Source organism: Eleginops maclovinus, chromosome 9, assembly GCF_036324505.1.
Source record: "Eleginops maclovinus isolate JMC-PN-2008 ecotype Puerto Natales chromosome 9, JC_Emac_rtc_rv5, whole genome shotgun sequence".
In the NCBI taxonomy this organism is placed as follows: domain Eukaryota; kingdom Metazoa; phylum Chordata; class Actinopteri; order Perciformes; family Eleginopidae; genus Eleginops; species Eleginops maclovinus.
The window spans coordinates 25,569,411-25,589,527 of NC_086357.1; the positions used below are offsets into that span (position 1 = coordinate 25,569,411).

A 20,117-nucleotide genomic window follows, 5' to 3' on the forward strand; every position below is an offset into this window, starting at 1 on the left:
AAAAATGCATGTGATTGTGAATATCTGACGTAATCCGTATAGGTCCCATGCATGTATATTTCTAATGTGTGTCTAATTTCCCCTTTGGGTTTAATAAAGGGTCTTCTTATCTTATTTATTTTCCAGTTTTTACTGCACTTTTACATATACAGTATGTCAGCATTCACCCAGTTGTACACACGCAATTCGGGGTGAGTGATTTCGCCCAAAGACGCATCAACATGTCGTTTGCATTAGTTTGGGATCGAACCTCCGACCTTCCAATTGGAGGAAGTCTATCAAGCTCCTAAGTAGTGAGATGTGAGCTGAGCAAACCCATTCAAACAGTTAAGATAACAACATAAGACTGACAGACTAACTTGGCGCTGAATGTCACCTGAAGGCAGCACATCACACAAGGGACAGAGCTTATCGCTGAGCCCTGTTGCTACGGAAACCACCAGCCCACCCCCCTCCTTCAATAAATCCAGGGTTTATTAGGCCCCTATCAGGTAGGAGAGGATTCCATTAATGCCAGCTGGGAACTGGAGGAAGGTGCTGGCCTACAAGGCGAAGGCACTTCGGAGGCTCGGCAGCATTAATACATTAGCAAACACCATGAAACACTGCATAAATGTCAGCAATTACTGAGCCACAATGAAGGATGGGGGGGTTGTGGAGATGGGGGGGGGGGGTGTAATAAGGATGTCCCACCGGCTGTCAATCAAACCCAACAGGTGTGGAGGAAAGACTGTCAATCAAAACGGCTCCAATGTGATGATGCCATGCCGTTTTTGGCGAAGGAATAGAAGAAGAAAATGGGGCGGGGCTTAATTTGAATATTTCACACAGCACAGGAAGTTCATGTTCTGTCGCCAAAACATCCGTCATCATCTTCAACGCTGTATCAGGAGGTATTAAAGACACAGCTAGATGATGGAATTTGCAATGAATGCAGGAGTTGAGTAATTGTAATAATCCACCTGAAGTACAATTAATTCAATCAAGATTCAACTACAGTGAAGTCCAATCGAGGCTCTTCTAGTACTGTCAATGTTAACTATATGACAATTAAAAAGAAATGCTACACAAAACACACACAAGAAGGCAGCGTGCTCGTCCATGTGGTTACTGAAACCACCAAACACCACAAACTAATGAATAAATTAGGAACATTGGCATTAAATATATTCAAATTCTGACAAGCCACTCACGTAACAGCATTAGGGTTAGGGTTAGGGTTTGGACTACAACACGTACTGAAGATCTGCATCATGATGGCTTAACACGGAAAGGTAATCATACCAGCAGCACCATTTGATGGTTGCACATTTAAGTTCATTTAGAATTGTTGAACAGAGATTATTTGTTGCTGCAACTGATGTTTTTTTGTTGTTATGATTCAAAAACTCTAATACAACACTTCATGACACAGGCCCCCACATTCTGCCTGAAATGAGCATCACCTCACGTTGCTACTGCTTCAAAAACACTTTGTGCCACTTCCTTTTAAACTCACCCTCCTCGCTCTAACATGAAATACAATAACACAGTGCACTGAATGAACCGATCTGTTGTCCGGAGCTACTCGAACACTATCCATCCTGATCCAATTTCAGCTCTCCATAAGGCCTTGAATAACTCACAGCACAATAAACAATGAAACACATTGAGTGGACAGTATCAGGAAGAGGGGGGGGGATAAGACATAACTACTAGTTTCCCTGAAAGGTGAGAATTTCTCTCTGACTAAATAATTCCCCACTCTCCAACAATACATAAACAAACAATGCCACCACTCAGATGTCTCTTTCCCAGAACACAAGAACTTGACAGATACTCAGAACAAATTGATCAATTAGATTAACTATAGTGAGAAAATATATGTGCATCCTGAGCCTGCAAAACTGATTTTACCCCTACACTTAGGACTGTATAATAAAGTGGGTGTACATCCAACTGTAACTGCAGCAGCATCTACACGGTATTGTCCCAGTTAGCGTTTTTAAATAGGAATTAGACACCGTGTTTACAGAATTTCCACAATGTACCAATACAAAAATGACACTTTTATCCAAAATTCTCAGATTAAAAAGAAACTTAAATACAAAATAAATGTTTAATATTTTGACTTTATGTGTAAGCTAGGGTGGGGGATGTATTTAAGAAACATTGCTTATACGTTTTACATCTAGAAAGGAATTAATAAATCCGATGCGGTTGCATTTTTGGTAAAAATCGGGCCTACTTTTGTTGGTTTTTCCATTGTTACCTAACCAAGCTTTCTAAATAAAAGACAGGAAAATGTTTTTAAAAAACCACAAGCAAAAGAAGTAATACCTAAACAAAAAGGAAATATTTTAAGACAACTTAAATAGTTGTTCTCTAAAATGTTGTTAGTTTTGTTAGCCCTCCTGATGTTTGGAGGTTTGATACCCAGACCCTGTGTGCAATAAGACCCATTGCAAACGCACAAATGCAAATATGCACAACACACACAATCCAGGCAAACCCTTATATCACGCACTTTAAGGAAAAGCAGAGTTAAGTAGTAATCGATTCCACTAAAAGCAGGCTAGTGTGCAGAGCTAAGTGTAATCTGGGGCCGCTGGCTGCCATGTTTATTATTGGCCCAAACCCCGGGAGATGAGAGCGGCCTAATGAGCTCCACACCAACACTGGCTTCCTCCCCGCCTGCTAGGCCGGCCAAGCCCTGGGCTTTCTCTGTTAATACCTTCAGACGTTTCAATAAGAGGGCTGTGACTCGGGCAGAGGCCATTATTACTCTTCTGTCTCCGTGCTTTTTAATATCTCCTCATCCAGGAAACACAGACGCTGCAGATGTGTGTTAGCCAGGTGCCAACCGGGCCCTATAAATGCCACAATGAGCTGCAATCTATTCATGATCCCTGGCACTCATATCCACAGATACCTGGGGGGGGCCGGACCGAGGTTAACCAGGAAGGCAGACCACAAACACACAAAGGTAATAAACGGAACTAGTTTACGTCATCCTTACTTATCTAAACACTGCATAGAGATTGATAGGGACAGCTTGGGGATAAAATTCACAAACCTGTTTATATGGCTGGTTTTTTAGGGTATTAAGTCACATATTTTTGTTGCAAATGAAAAACATTGAATACCACTTAAATGTACTATTTGTTATTCCAAAAATATTTGAGTAATTTTGTTGTTTTACACATTTGCAAAATATAAAATTATATTTTTAATATTTTGTTCTATAAATATTGCTTTTTCAACAATTAAATAATAAATGAATAGTAGCTAAAATAATTCCACTTTATATATTTTTAAACATGATTTCCTTTTGAGAATATGAAGTAAAGAAATTTGAAGAAGAATTCATATTTTTTATTTAGGTTTGAGATGTTTCCATGGATCACAGCCCTCAGATATAATTAGTAATATTTTGTACCATGTAATCCAAAATGATTTAACTGCTGAACATGTTGAAGAATTGATCTAATTATTACCTTTTTTTGCATCACAGTTTCCTAATTCAATCTAGGCTAGGCAAAAACATATCCTGAAAATAGGAGATCATAAAGACAATTATGAGTTGGAGAACAAAGTAATTTGGTGCCATTATAAACAAGCAACCCTGAGGTCAGTCATTGTAACACATGGCCACAAAGTACTCAGATTTAAACTCAGATTTGTATTTCTGTTGCAATCCCACGTTATTTACTGATCACATAACTGGATGACAACAAAGATTGTGCTAACAATGCTACATCTGCACCATAGTGCTTTGGTTTGTTCTGGGTTATGGGCCTCTGCTCTGAGCTGTAATGGAACAAATTAAAGCAAACAACCTCCTGTAGTGAAAGGACGCATAACCTTTTGTCCTTTGCCCTTTGAGCCACATTAATGTTGTAATGTATTTGCTCACTGTTAATCTTCAAAGCTTTACTTGGAGGAATAACAGCAGGTGCCATTATTGTTCACTCACTTTGAGTTTTTTTAACCATAATTCACCTATAGAGCGCTAACACACTGTAAATAGAAACAGGTTATCCTTATTAACCACAGAAATGTACAATACCACAATATAAAGGTCATTTGTAGTGCAGTTGCTACAGTAGAGCTAGTTCTGCACATGTGATACCACTCAGGAACAAAGTCAATACCAATATTTCAAACCAAACAATCGCACAGATCTAAAAGGAAAACGTTAGCTAGGTGTTAACACAAGAATGTGTGCACAACAGCTCCTCAATGTAGCATGATAAACCATCCCATACAATTAGCATGGGAACACATAGGCTCTCAAAGAAGGGGTGAGACAAAAGGGGTCAGAGGTTCCTCAAGGTTCTCTGTGAGGGCCGCTTCTGATCAGCTTGACTGTGTGTGGGGGTGAATGGCTGGGACGGGCGACCCCCGGCCGGGAGAGGTCAGCGGGACTCAATGATGTGAGCTTTAATGTCCACAGATAAGAGGACGCGGGATGGGAACCGTCTTTGACATCTTAATTAGCTTCAACATCTTACTCTCATGCTTCTGACAGATGGTTTCGTGACGGCCGACAGACTGTGGAACTGTTTCCACTATTGCTATTAAAATGAGCTGTATCGATAGTTTTGGGGACAATGGGCTTTTCTGAACAGAAGGTCATTATCTAAGGCTGTCGTGGCTCAAAGAATCAGTGAGGTAGTGTTTACAGTACACAGAAAAGTGAAGGACGATGCTACAGGTTCTCCTCTAATTGTAAGTCTGGGTAACACGTGTTCAACTGTGTGTTTAATGTGTTTCTTACTGAGTCATCAGATGCTGAGGTGGGCCATCCGTCCCACTGTTGATGCCGGACTGGGATGTTGGTCAAGTCTGAAACGTTTCTCTTCACCTGAAAAAAAGGGGGGAGAAATAGGACAATATGAGTGAATAATAAGTCTTAGGGAGAAGACAAAATGCAAAAACCTTACACAACTATAACATCAGACTTTTTATGAAGTTTTAGGGCTGTACCATTTGGAATACATACCTAATTGGGATCTTTTTGGTAAATATTGCATTGCCAAATGATTCACAAAATTGGAGGAATTTTTGCATTATGTTTGCATCATAATTCTCATTAAAAAAATATACAAAAAGGACCGAAGCAGGATTTCATAGTGAGCATCCTTACCAGTCAAATATGTGTTGTTAAGTCGGAGGAATTAGGCAGGGATTCAAAAGGGTATTTTAACATCTATTAACCCTTCAATAAATATTGTACATACTGGGATTGAGTATTGGACTAATCCATATTTCGGTTACATTTTCGATTATTGTGCAGCCCTATATTATAAACTAATATTAAAACTACAGGTGAAAACCATTTCCATGACTAATCCAACAGTGAATACAATGTCTGGGGCTACATCAAAGTATCCTCCATTCAGCAGCATGAGGGTGGAGGCAGAGAAGGAAGGAGGAGATGAGTCAAAAAGAGAGAGGAGGAGAAAAAAATTAAAAACCCACAGCCAGTGTTATCAGCATTCTTCAGATGCCACAGCTAATGCCCAGCAACAACAGCCCCACGCTCTGAAATGAACAGTATTTCTCTTTCCCCATTCATGCGCGGACGCTGTATCTGCATCACTTAATAACATTCCATGCTTTTAAACAGTTAGCAGCCAGCCGCGCCTGTCCCGCCGAGCGCCGCGTTACACCGTCCACTGGGTTGTTGGTTTAAAGCCCTCACGCCAGCCTGATGTGCGCCAGCCGAAGGTGATCAAAGCCCCCGTCGGCGTCTGAGCGCCGGCGGCCGTGGATTCTAGTGCATTTGTTCTGCAGAATTCTGCCTCTCAGGCCCGCGCCGCTGGACACTGATGCTGAGAAAACTGTCAATTGTGGAGTGCAGATCCCTCTACAAACGGGTCAAATCCTGTCTTTGTAAAAAGCACTGGAGAGAGATGGATCCTCGGGCATATGCAGAGCTGCTGGTCACGGAGGTGGAAACTTAAATACGCTACAAACACAAAGTCAAAGCCAATGTCAGGCAAAGCAGGAAAGCAGCTGCAGAACACTGAGTGAAGAAGACTGCGGGGGCATGCTCTGCCTGGGGGCTTTCTCCTTAACTCAAATACTACTACACTTTGCATCTGTATATGAACTAGGGCTGCACAAACAATTGAAATCTAATGGCAATCCCGTTATAGACCAGTCAAATATCCATCGCAAAATAAGTGAAAATATCTAAATGAAGTATTGTGGTGCTCAAAAACTCCCAGTATTCTACTTCAGACTTAATAAAAAATCATTGTCTGGTAAAGATCCTCTTAAATTAAATTAGATTTTGTTATTTATTATTGAAAAACGTTCAAAGGGGATCAACATGGCAATATCAGTCAAAATAATAAAAGGGATTTGATTTTTTATTAATCGGGCAGCCTTTATACGTGCTTGTGTAGGTGTATGCGAGAGATCACATTATGGGCTGCTTACCGAAATATAAATGTATCCCTTTATTAAAAGGAAACAGTAAATATTTTATCAAACTTATCAATCTCTTGAGGAGGGTTTTTTTGTGTGCTGGGCCCGGGACTGCAAAGCAATTTAAAGGACAAACAAGGTTGAGAAACAAATAAAAGAACAATAATAAATGAGTGGCACAGTCCAGCCTTTTGTCTTTCTATCGTAAATCCCACAGCACACCGCTCGCCGCCTCTCCTTATGAAGAGAAGCCGTGGCCAGGCTGGCAGGCTGGGGTCAGAGCGGGTGGCCAGTGTTATTACAGAGTGTAATATCTGTGTTTGACCAGCCGGACTACAGGGATTTGACTGACCGGCTGGCCAGCAGATGAATAGCGGGGGAGAGAGGGAGGAAAGGAGAGGCATAAACACTAGTAATGAAGAGACTGCAGTCAGAGGTTAAAGCAGCATCAGAGAAACAACAAACTGACGCCCACCATGGAGAGGAGGACGGGGGAGACAGACGGACAGTGAGAGGCACCTGGCAGAGGACAACCTGATCTCAACACAGACAAAACACACCTGAAACTACACAGGCAGAATCTGCAGACACACCGTCACACTGGCCTTCTCCGTGTGAAAAGTGTGAATCCGATGCAACCACATCTTGAAAACAATGAGAAGAGACACAGGGTGACACAATGTCTTGTCCGTGCTTCTGCAGGTAAGTTTTTGTAGCAAAGCATTGCATGTGAAGGCCACGGCATCGAGTAGCAATAAAGTCTGATGCTGCCCCCTGTCTGCCACTGCTGCTACCTCACTGAGCATATACAGAGTCTGCAACAAACAGACACAAGCATATTTCAATAACTAGTTTCAGCACGCACATTTACAAAGAAATAACAGCTGAAAACTTGTTTGAGTTAAAATACAATTGAGTATTTCTGGAATATATGGACTGCCTAATAAGCAGAACATGGCACCAACCCGACTTGGATAGAAAGACACTCAAATGTAAAGGAACAGGATTTAAATCAAAGTCTTAGTAACAAATATGGAGATGCTGATTTGTGTGTTGAGATGAGACAGGGGTGTAACGAGCCACACAACATTAGTGAGACTGGCTGTGGAGCCGGGCCGCTGGGCGATCCGCCTCACGGCAGAATTAATGATCCAGTCATTGTAAATGCCAATTGCCTGTAATCCCTGGCTGGAAGCGAATCAAAGAGGAGGAAAGGTTTCCGTTAAACAGTCACAAGCTCACTCTCGCCGTCTTTCTTCGTCTCCCTTAGGCACCAGATGCCTTTTCTTTCATTATTTTATTCGATCCGACCTTCCCTTTTTCTCAGCTCTGCAGCCCTGTATCTCTATATGTCTCCCAGCTGCGGAGTGGAGATGGGGCCCAGGCCCAGAGGAGGGAAATCCCCAGGACAACTGGTCTGGTCACGGACAACCCGAAACCAGCAGCCATCCCTATTCTTACCCTCTACTTCGCTGGCAAACATTTGCTCTGCAGCTTAGCTCAGAAGCTAGCCAGCAACTTACCCCCACACTCTTGTCTGGTAACGCCAATCAGAGTCTACACAGTCCAGAGATGGAGAAGAAAGAAGGTAGAGAAGGGAAAGATGGAGAATGGAGGGATAGAAAAGGAGGGGCAAGGGCAGATCCCTGAGAGCCACAAGGCAAAGCCAGAGCCTTTGGCAAAGACAAACAAGAAGACAGGACTCTATCCCCATTGATATGCACAAGCAGGGACCATCGGCTAGTCTTCAGCTAAGACAAAGGGGAGAAAGGGGAGAGAAGGTGCTCTGTAGTGGAGTCCATATGTGTCTGTGAGTGGACACAGTATGAGCAGAAAGGGGAGTCAGGCCGGCTGAATATGCTGTTACTTCTTTGTTGCCTTCTTAAGTCTTCTTATGATGTCAGAAATACACTCCCTCTGTCCTTTTGGTCTTTTTTCATTATTGTTTTTGCTTTAAATCTTAACAAACTCACTCCTTTTCCTCATGAGCATTACAAAATGAATCAGCTTTACTATGTTCATCGGCAATTACTATTCCTCCTCCTCTACTGACTGCTGTTGCACCTGTAGCTCGCCACCCTGACGACATAGTGTGTGCTGTTGGTTTAAGTTACACCTATAAAAACAGTATATGCATATTTGCAATCTGAACCAAGGCACAAGTTTGCAAATTAGATAATTCTGCACATTTCTGCACAATACTTTTATTTAGAATATAGATTAAACTTTACTGTCAGTACACGGAATAAAAGTACTGAGTGCAAGAAGTGGTAAAAAGCAGACTATATTTAAATATTTATCGGGAAGAAATGTGAAATATGAACATGTTATGGAGACTTCCTAACCTGAACACCCCTCCACTTTAATTGGGATAAACTGTAGATATTTTTTCACACTAATATGTCATAAGCTTTCTCCTAGGCCTATAGTGAATATGTGCCTACTTTTTGTACACGTTTCTATTTTTTAATATGGCTTATAATGCTTTTTCATAATTGCTTTTTATTATTTCCCTGTGTTGATGTTGTGCACCATAACACCAAAGTCATTTCTGCATTTGAAAACCTTCTGAGCAATAAACCGGATTGTGTTTCTGATATTATTTGCCAACACATTGCAGCCATAAAAAAGGAAGGACGCCGGCTCCCTGGCTAAAGAGTAAATAATAAAGAGCTTGGTCAACATGGGGCAAACAGAGTCCAGATCTATGCAGGTTAAAGTTGTGGGCCTCATTTTCCCTGCAGGGGGCCTTGAGATGCCTAAAGACAAGCATGCGTAAGGAAAGGACCACGACATGAAGGCCTGTTTAAGCCCACATTGTCCCCTCTCCATCCCCTATGGCCTCTTACAGCACCCCCACCAAGCCACCAGTCCTTTGCCTCCTTTCTGTGTCCATGCTTCCCCCCTCCCACACTGCAGGGACCCCTCCCCAGTGTTTGTAATCCCAGCAGAAACACTTAAGGTTCACAGTGGGTGCTCATCAAAACCATCTGCCTGAGAAGAGGGTGAGAGAGGAGACAGAGGGAGGAGGAGGAGGAGAAGGAGAAGCGAGGGAGAGAACCGGGGAGGGAAGCTGCCTCCTCCAGTTTGTACTAATCTGTTCAATTACCACCATTACAAGCCCGGCTAGTAGCCTGATTATTATCAGTGTAATCTTCACCCACGCTGGGAGGATGCGGAGAGCGAGGAGCGTAAGAGGAACACCTTTCACTGCTGCTGGAAATAAATAATGAGCTGGATGATAAAACATGGAGACTATGAAGAAGTAAAACAAACTGGTAGAAGACCTCCGGCAAGGCCAATGGTGCTGCTCAGAAGTGTCCCTTTTCCCTTAAAAGTACTCTACTTATTTTTGGATACAAGTTCTTTCCATAGTATTTTATCTAATACTACTTTCTACTTAAATTTACAGACATTAAACTATACATTTTGGGAGCAAATATTGTACTTCTTTCTCACCAAAATGATTTGAGTTACTTCATTAATACAAAGATGAAATCATCTAGTACACTATGATGTACTATTATGGATGGAGATACCTGGCAATATAGAAAGTTAGCAGTGTTATCTCATCCTTTACCAGCTGCAAAATTAAAATGATTGACACATGAATGCGTCATTCATTTCAAACCAGTGATATAATATATATTATTACAAAAGAAATGGCCACACAAATGTATTTTTCGGCTAATTCTGTTGTACTTATGCTTAAGTTATGTATGGGGTGCAGGGCTTTAACTTATAGGTAGTGACTCTACACTGTGGTATTATTACTTTTACTTATATATAGGATCTGGGAACTTCTTCCACCCCTGCCAATTTTCTCAGGTTGAGAATCCCCTGATGTTGGTCCATGAAGAGACTAAAAACCCACATGTTTCCACTGCACGTTATCGCAGTAACTTAAAGATCGGGTCGATTGAGAGTTCTCCAGCAGCACTTACACTCTTATTTAAAGTGTGTGTACCTGCAGGTTTCTTACAGGTATGAGTTTGTATCTCTATGGTTTATTGCACTTACTATAAGTCGAATAGCACCGGGTAAATGAAATGTAATCTAATATTGTTCCAACTTGAAGAGGAGTTCACAAACTTCACGAAACAGCACAGAATGCAGCACAAATGCCCCAATGTGAACAAAAGTAATAAATGATGTATCTGTTCAAAAATGTAATGGGTTACTCCCCGGTTCACTCTACTCCCCTCCACCCAGTTTCAGTAAAATTGAGCCAGAACTTTTTGCATCATCCTGCTGATTGTTTTTACTCCCTTTGGGCAAAAAACCACCTAAAGACTGATATATCTAACTGCTTATATTTGTTGTAAATGATAATTACTTAGCATGTGAGGTTGAATCCATACTTGGACGCCTCTCTTTTACCTGATCAGTCTTTGGGGAGCTTATTTCGCCTCACCTGTGACAGCAAGCCACACACTGTGAGTAACAGCTCTCTGCACGGGGGGTTAGAGCAGGACAGTACAGGGCAGTAAGTGTGTGTATATATATATATATATATATATATATGTGTGTGTGTGTGTGTGTGTTTATGTGGAGGAGTCCTGCTTTGACCTTGCATGGGACCAAATATGGACACAGACACACACACACACACACACTTTCTCATTTAGGCAAGCAAGCCAACACACATGTATTTTCATGCATTTGCAGCTGAGAGTAATAAACAAAGTGTATTTATGTATAGATGTCCTAACTGTACAAAGCTTTGGAAATACTGTTCGCATTATGGTCATGCCAATAAAGCTATTTGAATTGAACTACCCTTGGTTGGTAAGTGTACTGCCGTCACACAGCACCAGTTACTATTAATATTTCAGAGGCCGCTGTTTAGTTTCAGAGGAGGAAAATCAATGGACTCTGTCTGTTTCCACTGCTCCCGCATGCCTAGATTAAACAATGTTCAGTATTTAAATCGCCCTCTAGACTGCTGAGAGAGAGGGAGAAACACGCAGGACAAGGGGGAGTGGGGAGAGAACGAGGGGGAGGAACCAGTCCGCAGCTGTGAGAGTAATTATGTGTTCGGAAATGTGATCATTTGTGATGAATAATGAATCGATGGCTGAGATAGACTAGCAATGTTTGGCAAACGGAATGAAAGCCGTGTTATGGGAAACTAGAATCAGGTACAATAATATTATCCATGTGAGGGTGTGTGGGTGAGTGTGTGTGTGTGTGTGTGTGTGTGTGTGTGTGTGTGTGTGTGTGTGTGTGTGTGTGTGTGTGTGTGTGTGTGTGTGTGTGTGTGTGTGTGTGTGTGTGTGTCCTGGGCGTATAAAGGGAGTCTGTGATGTGCTGCATGGTGTGTCTCGTACCTCCTGTATAGTTTTGGAGCCGGGGAAGTTGAGACTGTAGTCCCTCTGGGCCTCGCGGTGGCTGATGACCAGCAGGAAGTTCTGGTTTAACGACTCCTGGAGACCACTGGGTGAGGAGGGAGAAACATAACCGTGTAAGAAATAGGGATGAACACAGTTTTACAAAAGAAAAATAGAAAGACACAGAAATAGTCAGGTAAAGTACAAGTAGAGTAATTGTACTTAGTAACTTTCCACCGGGGGGGGGCACAGAAAAACAAACATTATCACTAAGAGGCGCGCAGTCATGTGAAAGGCAAGCTGAAACTTGTCCTGTACGGTAGCCTGCTGGCCCACAGGGAGCCCGTCTCCCCCGGGGGTGAGTCGCCCACTTCCCTGGTTGTGTCTTAACAAGCCTGGCCGGAGCGGCGCTCGGCACAGCAGGCCGCCGCCGCCACAGCAGGGGGTCCATCAATCTGCCTCACCGCCAACAAACCTGGCCGCTATTATTAAACAAACCCAGGAGAGCGCTCAGCACCGAACAACTGCATATGCTGTAGATTTAAAGAAGGAAGAAGCAAGACCTAACTGAGGTGAACAGTAGCCTGAAGACACTTCATCAACAACCATATCAGCAGCTAACGAACAACTTCTTACTGTTCCATTCAAAACAACATTATGATATACTACCTGTAATATCTGTAAGATGATTATAGTCAATCTAATTTCAGAAATGATAGGGGCAAAGTGCAAACACTCTCAAGCTATTTCTGAATGCACCTTAAAACCACGATTCAGCGTCAAAAATAGACTTATAAATAAATAAGACTTCAGGTCTACATCTTAGTCCTACAAAGCATTAAACCATCACTTTTCATTTTAATTAACCAATACATTTTAGTTTAAAGTTATTACATTTTTACTTTTAATAACTTTATTCCAAAAATATTATTCAATTATTATTTAATAATTAACATTTAATTTTACAGCTGTTCACACTCCTCTAGAAAATGTTTACCTACAAATGGTTATGATTTGGTAATGTATTATTATTTCTGCCCTGGAAAATACCTTGTTTAATTCCTACCTTGAAACCTGAAGTATGTGTGTATATGTAGGGGTATGTACAGTGTGCGTAAACTGTATATGTGTACGAGTTTGCAGTCAGAATGCCGTGATGTGACGAAGTGTTGAAATTGGATGACTCACAGGAGAGCTATTTTCTTTATAAACTATACTCCCTGCCCTCCTGTTTCTACTACGTGTGTTTCCTGGTACCTTGTCTGTATTAATATCGAATTGAATCCGTAGAAGGCATAGAGTTTCAATAATATTATCCATATTGAGATTTTGATAACTGAGCAGCCCTAATAAAACATTCAGTGATGGGATTAAAGACAGATTAAAGCTGTTGACAGGTAATCACCGGTCTGAAATGTGGATGTCTTCTGGTTTTCGTCAGGGAGCTGGTAGGAGAGACGCACTATTTTCTGAAAGGTCAGACTCTGGAGACGCTGTGAACGCACAGCAGACACTTTGTGAGCTTCACGTAGAGAGGAGGAGGTGGGGGAATCAACTTTTGGAAGCTTCATTTACAATAAGCTGTGAGGTTAAGTAGCGTTTTGAGCAAACGCTGGGTCTGTGCGGCTGAATATCAATGGGAGGCTTAAGGGCCGAAGCAGGCACTTAATCAGGGCTCAGAACCCGAAGAGAGGAGGAAGAGTTGAGGGAAGGAGAGGGACGGGGGAATTAATATGTAGCACACACATTAATTATGCAATCACACCCTTAATCTGCGCAGATCTGGACGAGCTTATGTTAACAGAAGCTCAAATTTACTGTAATGACAGCATATTTACATTGACTAAAACTACGGAATCAATATGTAAATGTAATGTTTGTTGTAGCTAACTGAGGAAGATTGGAAATGTGTGAAGTGGGAAGGATGGATGCATATGTAATAGGGGCTGAGCAGAAGGGTGAGAGAGATGTTTGTGAAAGTGTGTGTGAGAGAGGAGGAGATGGAAAGGGGTAGGGACACATAAATAAGGATCTAGCTAATATCATGATTATGTTTGGACACAGTCCCGAGCCACTGCTGGCAGGCAGCTAGACTCCTAAACAGACAGAGATAGAGGGTAAACTGAGAGGAAGTGTTACTCTGTCCTTCCAAGCAAAGAAGGAACATCTTATCAGTGGTTTTATGGCACAGAGACGAGCCATTTGGTGTGTGTGTGGGTGGAGTTCTGCTCAAGATTTACTCTGAGAAATTAAATTGGGCTCTCCGCGGTACAAATAAAGCTGCTCGAAATATTAATTACATCGGGAGGAGGAGAAAATGTTGTCTGAAGAGGCCTGCTGCTTCATACATAAACACAAACTAAATATGTTTAAGTGTAGTTTTGTCTCGACTGCTTTCAACACTGATGTTTTTTTGTGCTAATTTCAGGTTTCATAATTGTGAAGTGTGTGGGAGAGAAACACAGGGATTTTAGCCTTTGCAGACCATTAACATGCACTAAAACCCATATAACTCTACAGGAAAGGGTGAACCGAAAAGCAGAATAGGGCCTCTTTAAAGTAGGCCCTTGAAGCAGCGCCGGGGGGGGGGGGTCTGAGTGTTTGCTTCTGCCTTCAGAGGTCTCTTTCCCGCTCAACACACACACACTCGTGACATCCAGGTCGGCCTGAAACATCTCTGGAGGTACTTGACATGGCATAAGGGCGCCGGGAGGAAAATGTCATTTAACTTTATGGACAGAGAAAACGGAGCGTTTTGCAGGGGAGAGGAACGGGCTAAACAGATTGGTTTCATTCTGAGGTAAGCCCGGCGCCTAAGCTGAGAGTCCCCGCGGCACAGAGCAGACTCTAGACCTTATTAAACTAGCACTGCCAGACACACACACACACACTACACGCCTGCAAAACAAAAATACCCACACATTCTCCCCAACAAATCATGGTTGTTTCATCTGCTTAGAGACATAAAACACCCAGATTTGTTTCCTTTAGGAGGAGGTTGTGAAGGACTTCTTACCTCTTCCAGATTTTGCATCCACAGCAGAGCAGAAGAAGGCTGAACCGATGACGCTCTGCTCTGTTCTGCTCTGCCATCTTGTCCCAAAGTTAACCAGCATGCTAACTGTGAAACACTTCCCCCCAGGACTGCTTTAGCTAACTAAGCTAGCTACCTTACCTCAAAAGCATCTGCAACTAGATAGCTGACACACAGAGGGAGAGGAGGGGCTGGGATGGCGAGAGGGAGTAAAACACACAAAACCTAATGAATCATTTTTGCAATTTCAAATTTCTTTGCCAGTTCAAATTAAAATAACCTTTCCTGGGCAAACACGGGAGCCGAGCGGAGGATAAACCAGGAAGGAAACAGGCGCCGTTGAAATATTCATCAGCCCTTCATCATTTATGCAACAGATTAAGTCCTCCTCAACACCCTCCTGTATTCACAGGCAGTCATCAACATGGCCACAGAGAGAAAGCTCCCTCAGACCGGGGGCTTTGACACTATGGCGGGACTCACATGGCTAACTAAATAACTACCTGCGATGCATTGGTGCTCAAAGGCTCCCCAAAGCCTGGAGATTCATTTCTAATCAAACAAGACAACTAAGAGGAGTTTGCTCAGCAGGATCATAATGACAGAGCAGCGCTATTTAATCAGGCAGTTTGGTTTCGCCGCGTGTGCCGCACCAAGCCAAGCTCTACAAAGTAATTGCCAGGGATATTACCATTTATGGGACATTTGCATTTTCACTCAGCAACAATTCGAAGCAAGTAAACATTATGAAATTAAAGCTGAGGGGTCGTTTTTAGACCTACTAGCAAATATATTAATGTAGGAGACAGTGGGAGTTCAAGTAGCCTCATGCAGGACATATCAGGAGATAATTTCATTAGGAGATTTTTGTTTTTGTAGCCACAACATTTATATTCATCCTGGTTTTATTACACAAGCCTACAGTGGCATTTCTCTCCTAGAACCTAACCCAGTATAATCTAACCCAGTAGCACCAGTGTGGTTGCACTGTTATGCACAATTCAATATAAACTACACCTTTATCTCCCTGTTATAATCAAGTCATGCATTCTTCTGTTATAAAATGCAAGCCAATATTTTAGCCTCTTAAAGGTTTCTAATGAATATATTATTTTGAGCATGTCGGCTGTATTTCAGCGGGTTCATTATTGCAAATCAAATGAGAGTAATTTAATCATGGTATCCTGTGTGACACCCTGATGTTCTCTTTCTGTCGTCAACTTTATCCCAAAGAAGCAAATGTTTTCCAGCTTCATCAAGTCGCATTAGTACCTTAAATTGGTATGAGGGGGGGATGAACTCAGAGCTAATGTAAAGAGTTATACCTGATAGATAAGTGTGTAACACAGGAATGATTGATATTAAGCAGCATGTTAAATTCTGCTAAATATACGATTGGTGGTATGGGTTTGTGAGGAGATCGAGGACACCCGTGGTTTTTTTTGACACCTGATGAGACGTGGAACTAAACAGTAGTATCAATTAAGTTTTGTCATTTTGAGAGAATAAAATGCCTTTGTTATGACGTTAAACCTGGGGTTTTTTGACGTTGTTTTCTAATGCGTGTCGTCAACCCCTCCCCACACACTCCATGCGATCCTCTCCTGGCACTGAGCTCCGTCTACTGCAACAAATAGTGCACACAAACTGCTCCGACTGTGGATCTAAAGTGTGACCAAAGATTATTTTTACTGCTGCATGCTAACAGCTCGTCTGGTCCCGCTACAGGGAACAGCTCCCCCACCCCCTTCTCTGTGATCTGTCACCTATCCTCTCCCAGTATGACAGCACGGTCACCATACACACAGACATTCATACACAAATGCATGTGCGTACACACAGACCCTCGCCCACTGCGTTCAGCCCCCGACTGTCCTCCACCGAAAATAGCTGACACAGGATAATGAGCTCCTGACACCCAAAATGATATCGATGACACTTGGAGAAATGGCAACGGTGCTGCTAAAAAGACACAGCAGTAAGTGGGGGAGTGAGAAGACGAGGAGAGGGAGGCGAGGGAGAGAGGACGGGGGAGATGAGGGCCATTAGCTGCCAACACAATATAACTACCACTTAGCCTAACTAGCAGGCGAAGCGGCAAACTGCCAAATGACTTCTTTTACAAGTGTTCGGGGGACATGTGGATGCTTGCTTGGCTGCTAACACGAGGAAATGTGGCGGAGAATTACAGTACAATTTTAATTAGGAATCCACTGTCAACAAACAAGAGAGGGACATAATATGTTAGGAACAAATACTGCTAATAAAGGCAAAACAACAAAGGGAAGGGCTGCTAAAATATGGGCAACACATACATCATAATGGTCATATCTGATTTAAAACTGGCTATTTTATTAAACCTTGACCAACGGTAATCACAGGAGGTCATTACTAAAAACTAAAGATTTAAATTAAACGGCCCTATTATGCTTTTGGGTTGTTTTTTTTCCTTTAGATCGTTCTATAGGTTTCTGTGTATGTAAATGGTCTGCAAAAGCTAAAATCCCAAAGTCGCCTCCATTGGATTCCTTTGTTTGTTTAGTGACATCACTATGCAACACTCAGGATTCTATTGGCTAGCTCTCCAACCCTAGGTACGTGATAGGCTAAGGGGCGGGACATCTCTAAGCTGGTTGACCACTCACAACAGAGTCGGCAAGCTAACCAATCAGAGCAGACTGGGCTCTGGTTTCAGACAGAGGGGGAAAAGAGGAGATGCAGCACAGGCAGTATGAGAAACATAAAGAGCTTTTTGAACATTAAAGAATGGAGACATGTCCCAGGAGAGACACTAAATACAGAAATTAACCTGAACATGACCAGAATATGTCGTTTTTAAGCATTTAAAGTGATAGCTGATTGAAAGACTGTCTAAATATAAACTTTACCCTGTCAGTATACAGCTACAAGACACCATATATTCAAACAATCATATTTTCAGACCATCATTGCCTAGAATAACATTCATATATCACTAACGAAACAACATACTACATAATAAGTGAGAAATCTGAACAAATACTGATAAAATAAAGAGGATATTTCACCTCAATATTATATCAGCTTCAGACAAATTAGTGATCATTAGCCAACCAAATTATTTCTTAGCTGTGTTTTCAACCTTTCATGGAGGATTAACGCTCTTTAAATCAAAACCTATTTTTCTCCTGAATATTTTGCAGTTGATTAACCTCCACGGCCAGAGGAAGAACACCGTCTCTCCACTGTGCCACTAAAGATCTGTGGCTTGAACGAGAACACCGTTTCAGTTTGTCAATGACTGATCCCGGAGCCAGCAGAGTCAACACATGATCCAATTCCAACCCCATAAGTCACAAATCCAGGGAAAAATCCATGTATTTCTATGCACCAACATATCCTAAAGCGGCCGAGCCAAAACTAATTCCTTGTGCAATTATAACCATAGCGTTCATTTGAAGGAGCATTATTTGAGTTTAGCTTCAATGTACTGCTATGCTCCACTTATAACACCTCAGACTACACACCGTCAACATGTTCTGGAGGTCAGACGAAAATTAAATCATCCATGTATAATAAAAATACCCAATCCTAGTTCATCAGCGTGCTTAATAATTCACAGAAATTATTTTAAAGGTCAGTAAACACATCATTGATCCGAAAACAAATCAACTACAGGTCTGGGTTACTTAAAAATAAATCTACTGCCACCTCTATTCCCCTCCGCTACCGGCCTCATCATCAAGGCCCGGGTCTCCCACTGACACTAACCCTTTATCCCCCCCACAAACATTATGCATCACATTAATGCACATCATGTGAACGACATACTGGGAGCCGTGTTCATGCATTCTGCACAGCGCTGTTGTTTTTCCATATCCTGTGCTGCCATATTTTCATTGTCCCAAGTGTTTCTGTTTCTTTAGCTTTTAAGGTTTTTTGTATATTTAAATTTGGTGTGAATTCTTTCCAAAATAATGATAAATAGTTTCTTTAAAATACTTCATTTTATTATCTTTATATTTTTGACCTACTTTTGCAACCTTTTTTCTTAGATTGTTTTTGCCCCGCACCACCAGACACCAAATCAAATTCGATAGTCAATAAAAACAAAACGGATTGTCCTTTTATCAATCTAGTGATGATAATATATATCAGGACCCTCTCTCATATTGAATACATGAATTAAAATAACACAAGAGGACCTCTCAAGGTAGAGGAGATTTTAAAGTCTTATTTTAAATCCTTTTTCAGTTCGATTAAATAAAAAAGTGACCAACAGGTTGAATACGGTTTCCTTAAATAACTCTGCTAAGTCTTTCTCCCGTTTTCCCAAAACTATCTCTAGTTGTTTTCACTTCACCAATGTACCATCATTTCTTAGGATGCTATTTATTTAAGTATTTATTTATTTATGTCCATTATTTTGTTCACAATAATTAAAATTAATCTATAGTTTGCTTTTATTTACATTCTGGTAATTGGTCCCTCATATTTCCAGAATTCCCTTGTTGCTTTTTGCAGTTCTGCTGTCCAGTAGGTCTCGCAGACATGATATCTTACAGTATATCTATTTTCCCAGTCCAATGCTCTTATTGCTATTCAAATTACGGATAAAAAGGTCTTGGCCACCCTGCAGAATTCGGATGAAATGAGGGGGGAATTATGACTTCTTTGGTCGATGTTTACCCGACACTGATGAAAGGGAAATCACATGTTCAGCTGCCACCTGTGAGATTGTATTTCTGCCTGACATTTCAAAAGGAAAGGTTCCTCACACTGAAATGAAGAGAACAACCTCTGGATGGAGAACACCGGCTTAATGAAGCGCACTGAACAAATATCTATTGTGTCTTGGTACTATCACTAATGTAACAGCCTGGAGAGGAATAAATAATAGATGTCTTTGAAGAGTATGATGCAAAGCAACCCAAGCAACAATGTCAGGCTGGATGAAACAAAGATGGAGCGGGGGGGATTATTATTTACACAACAGAGATGGAAGCGGTAGATGCTCCTCTCAAAATGTCACAATAGATATGAGAAAAACAATGTGCACCAGCCGGTCAAATGTCTCTTAATAAACTGGGGACAATGGAGTCTCCTAGCTGGATTCAGGACGCATATCTCAATACCTGGACATAGACCGCCCCCTGGTGTTCTTTATTAGGTACTACGTGCACATCATTACCAGGAGTATTTCAGTTACTTGTGTATGTATATGTACGAGATATTTTCATATACCTGGACACATTATCCCTTCCTGACTTTTGGACAGCCTTTGTTGTAAATGTGTTATCTTCCTAATTTACACACACAACAGCTATTGCATCTGTCCGTCCTTTTTTTCCTCCATT

The 20,117-nt window shown here is 41.7% G+C and overlaps 1 protein-coding gene across 1 annotated transcript in view; it reads right to left on the minus strand.

Annotated features, from left to right (window-relative positions):
* The window catches only part of faf1 (Fas (TNFRSF6) associated factor 1), a 73,876-nt gene that overhangs the window by 43,437 nt on the left and 10,322 nt on the right, over window positions 1–20,117 (minus strand). The window contains exons 7-8 of the mRNA XM_063890599.1: window positions 11,748–11,853; window positions 4,760–4,846 (exon numbers count right to left, since the gene is read on the minus strand). Of these exons, the coding sequence (XP_063746669.1) occupies window positions 4,760–4,846; window positions 11,748–11,853 (193 nt within the window). The remainder of the gene's footprint in view (window positions 1–4,759; window positions 4,847–11,747; window positions 11,854–20,117) is intronic.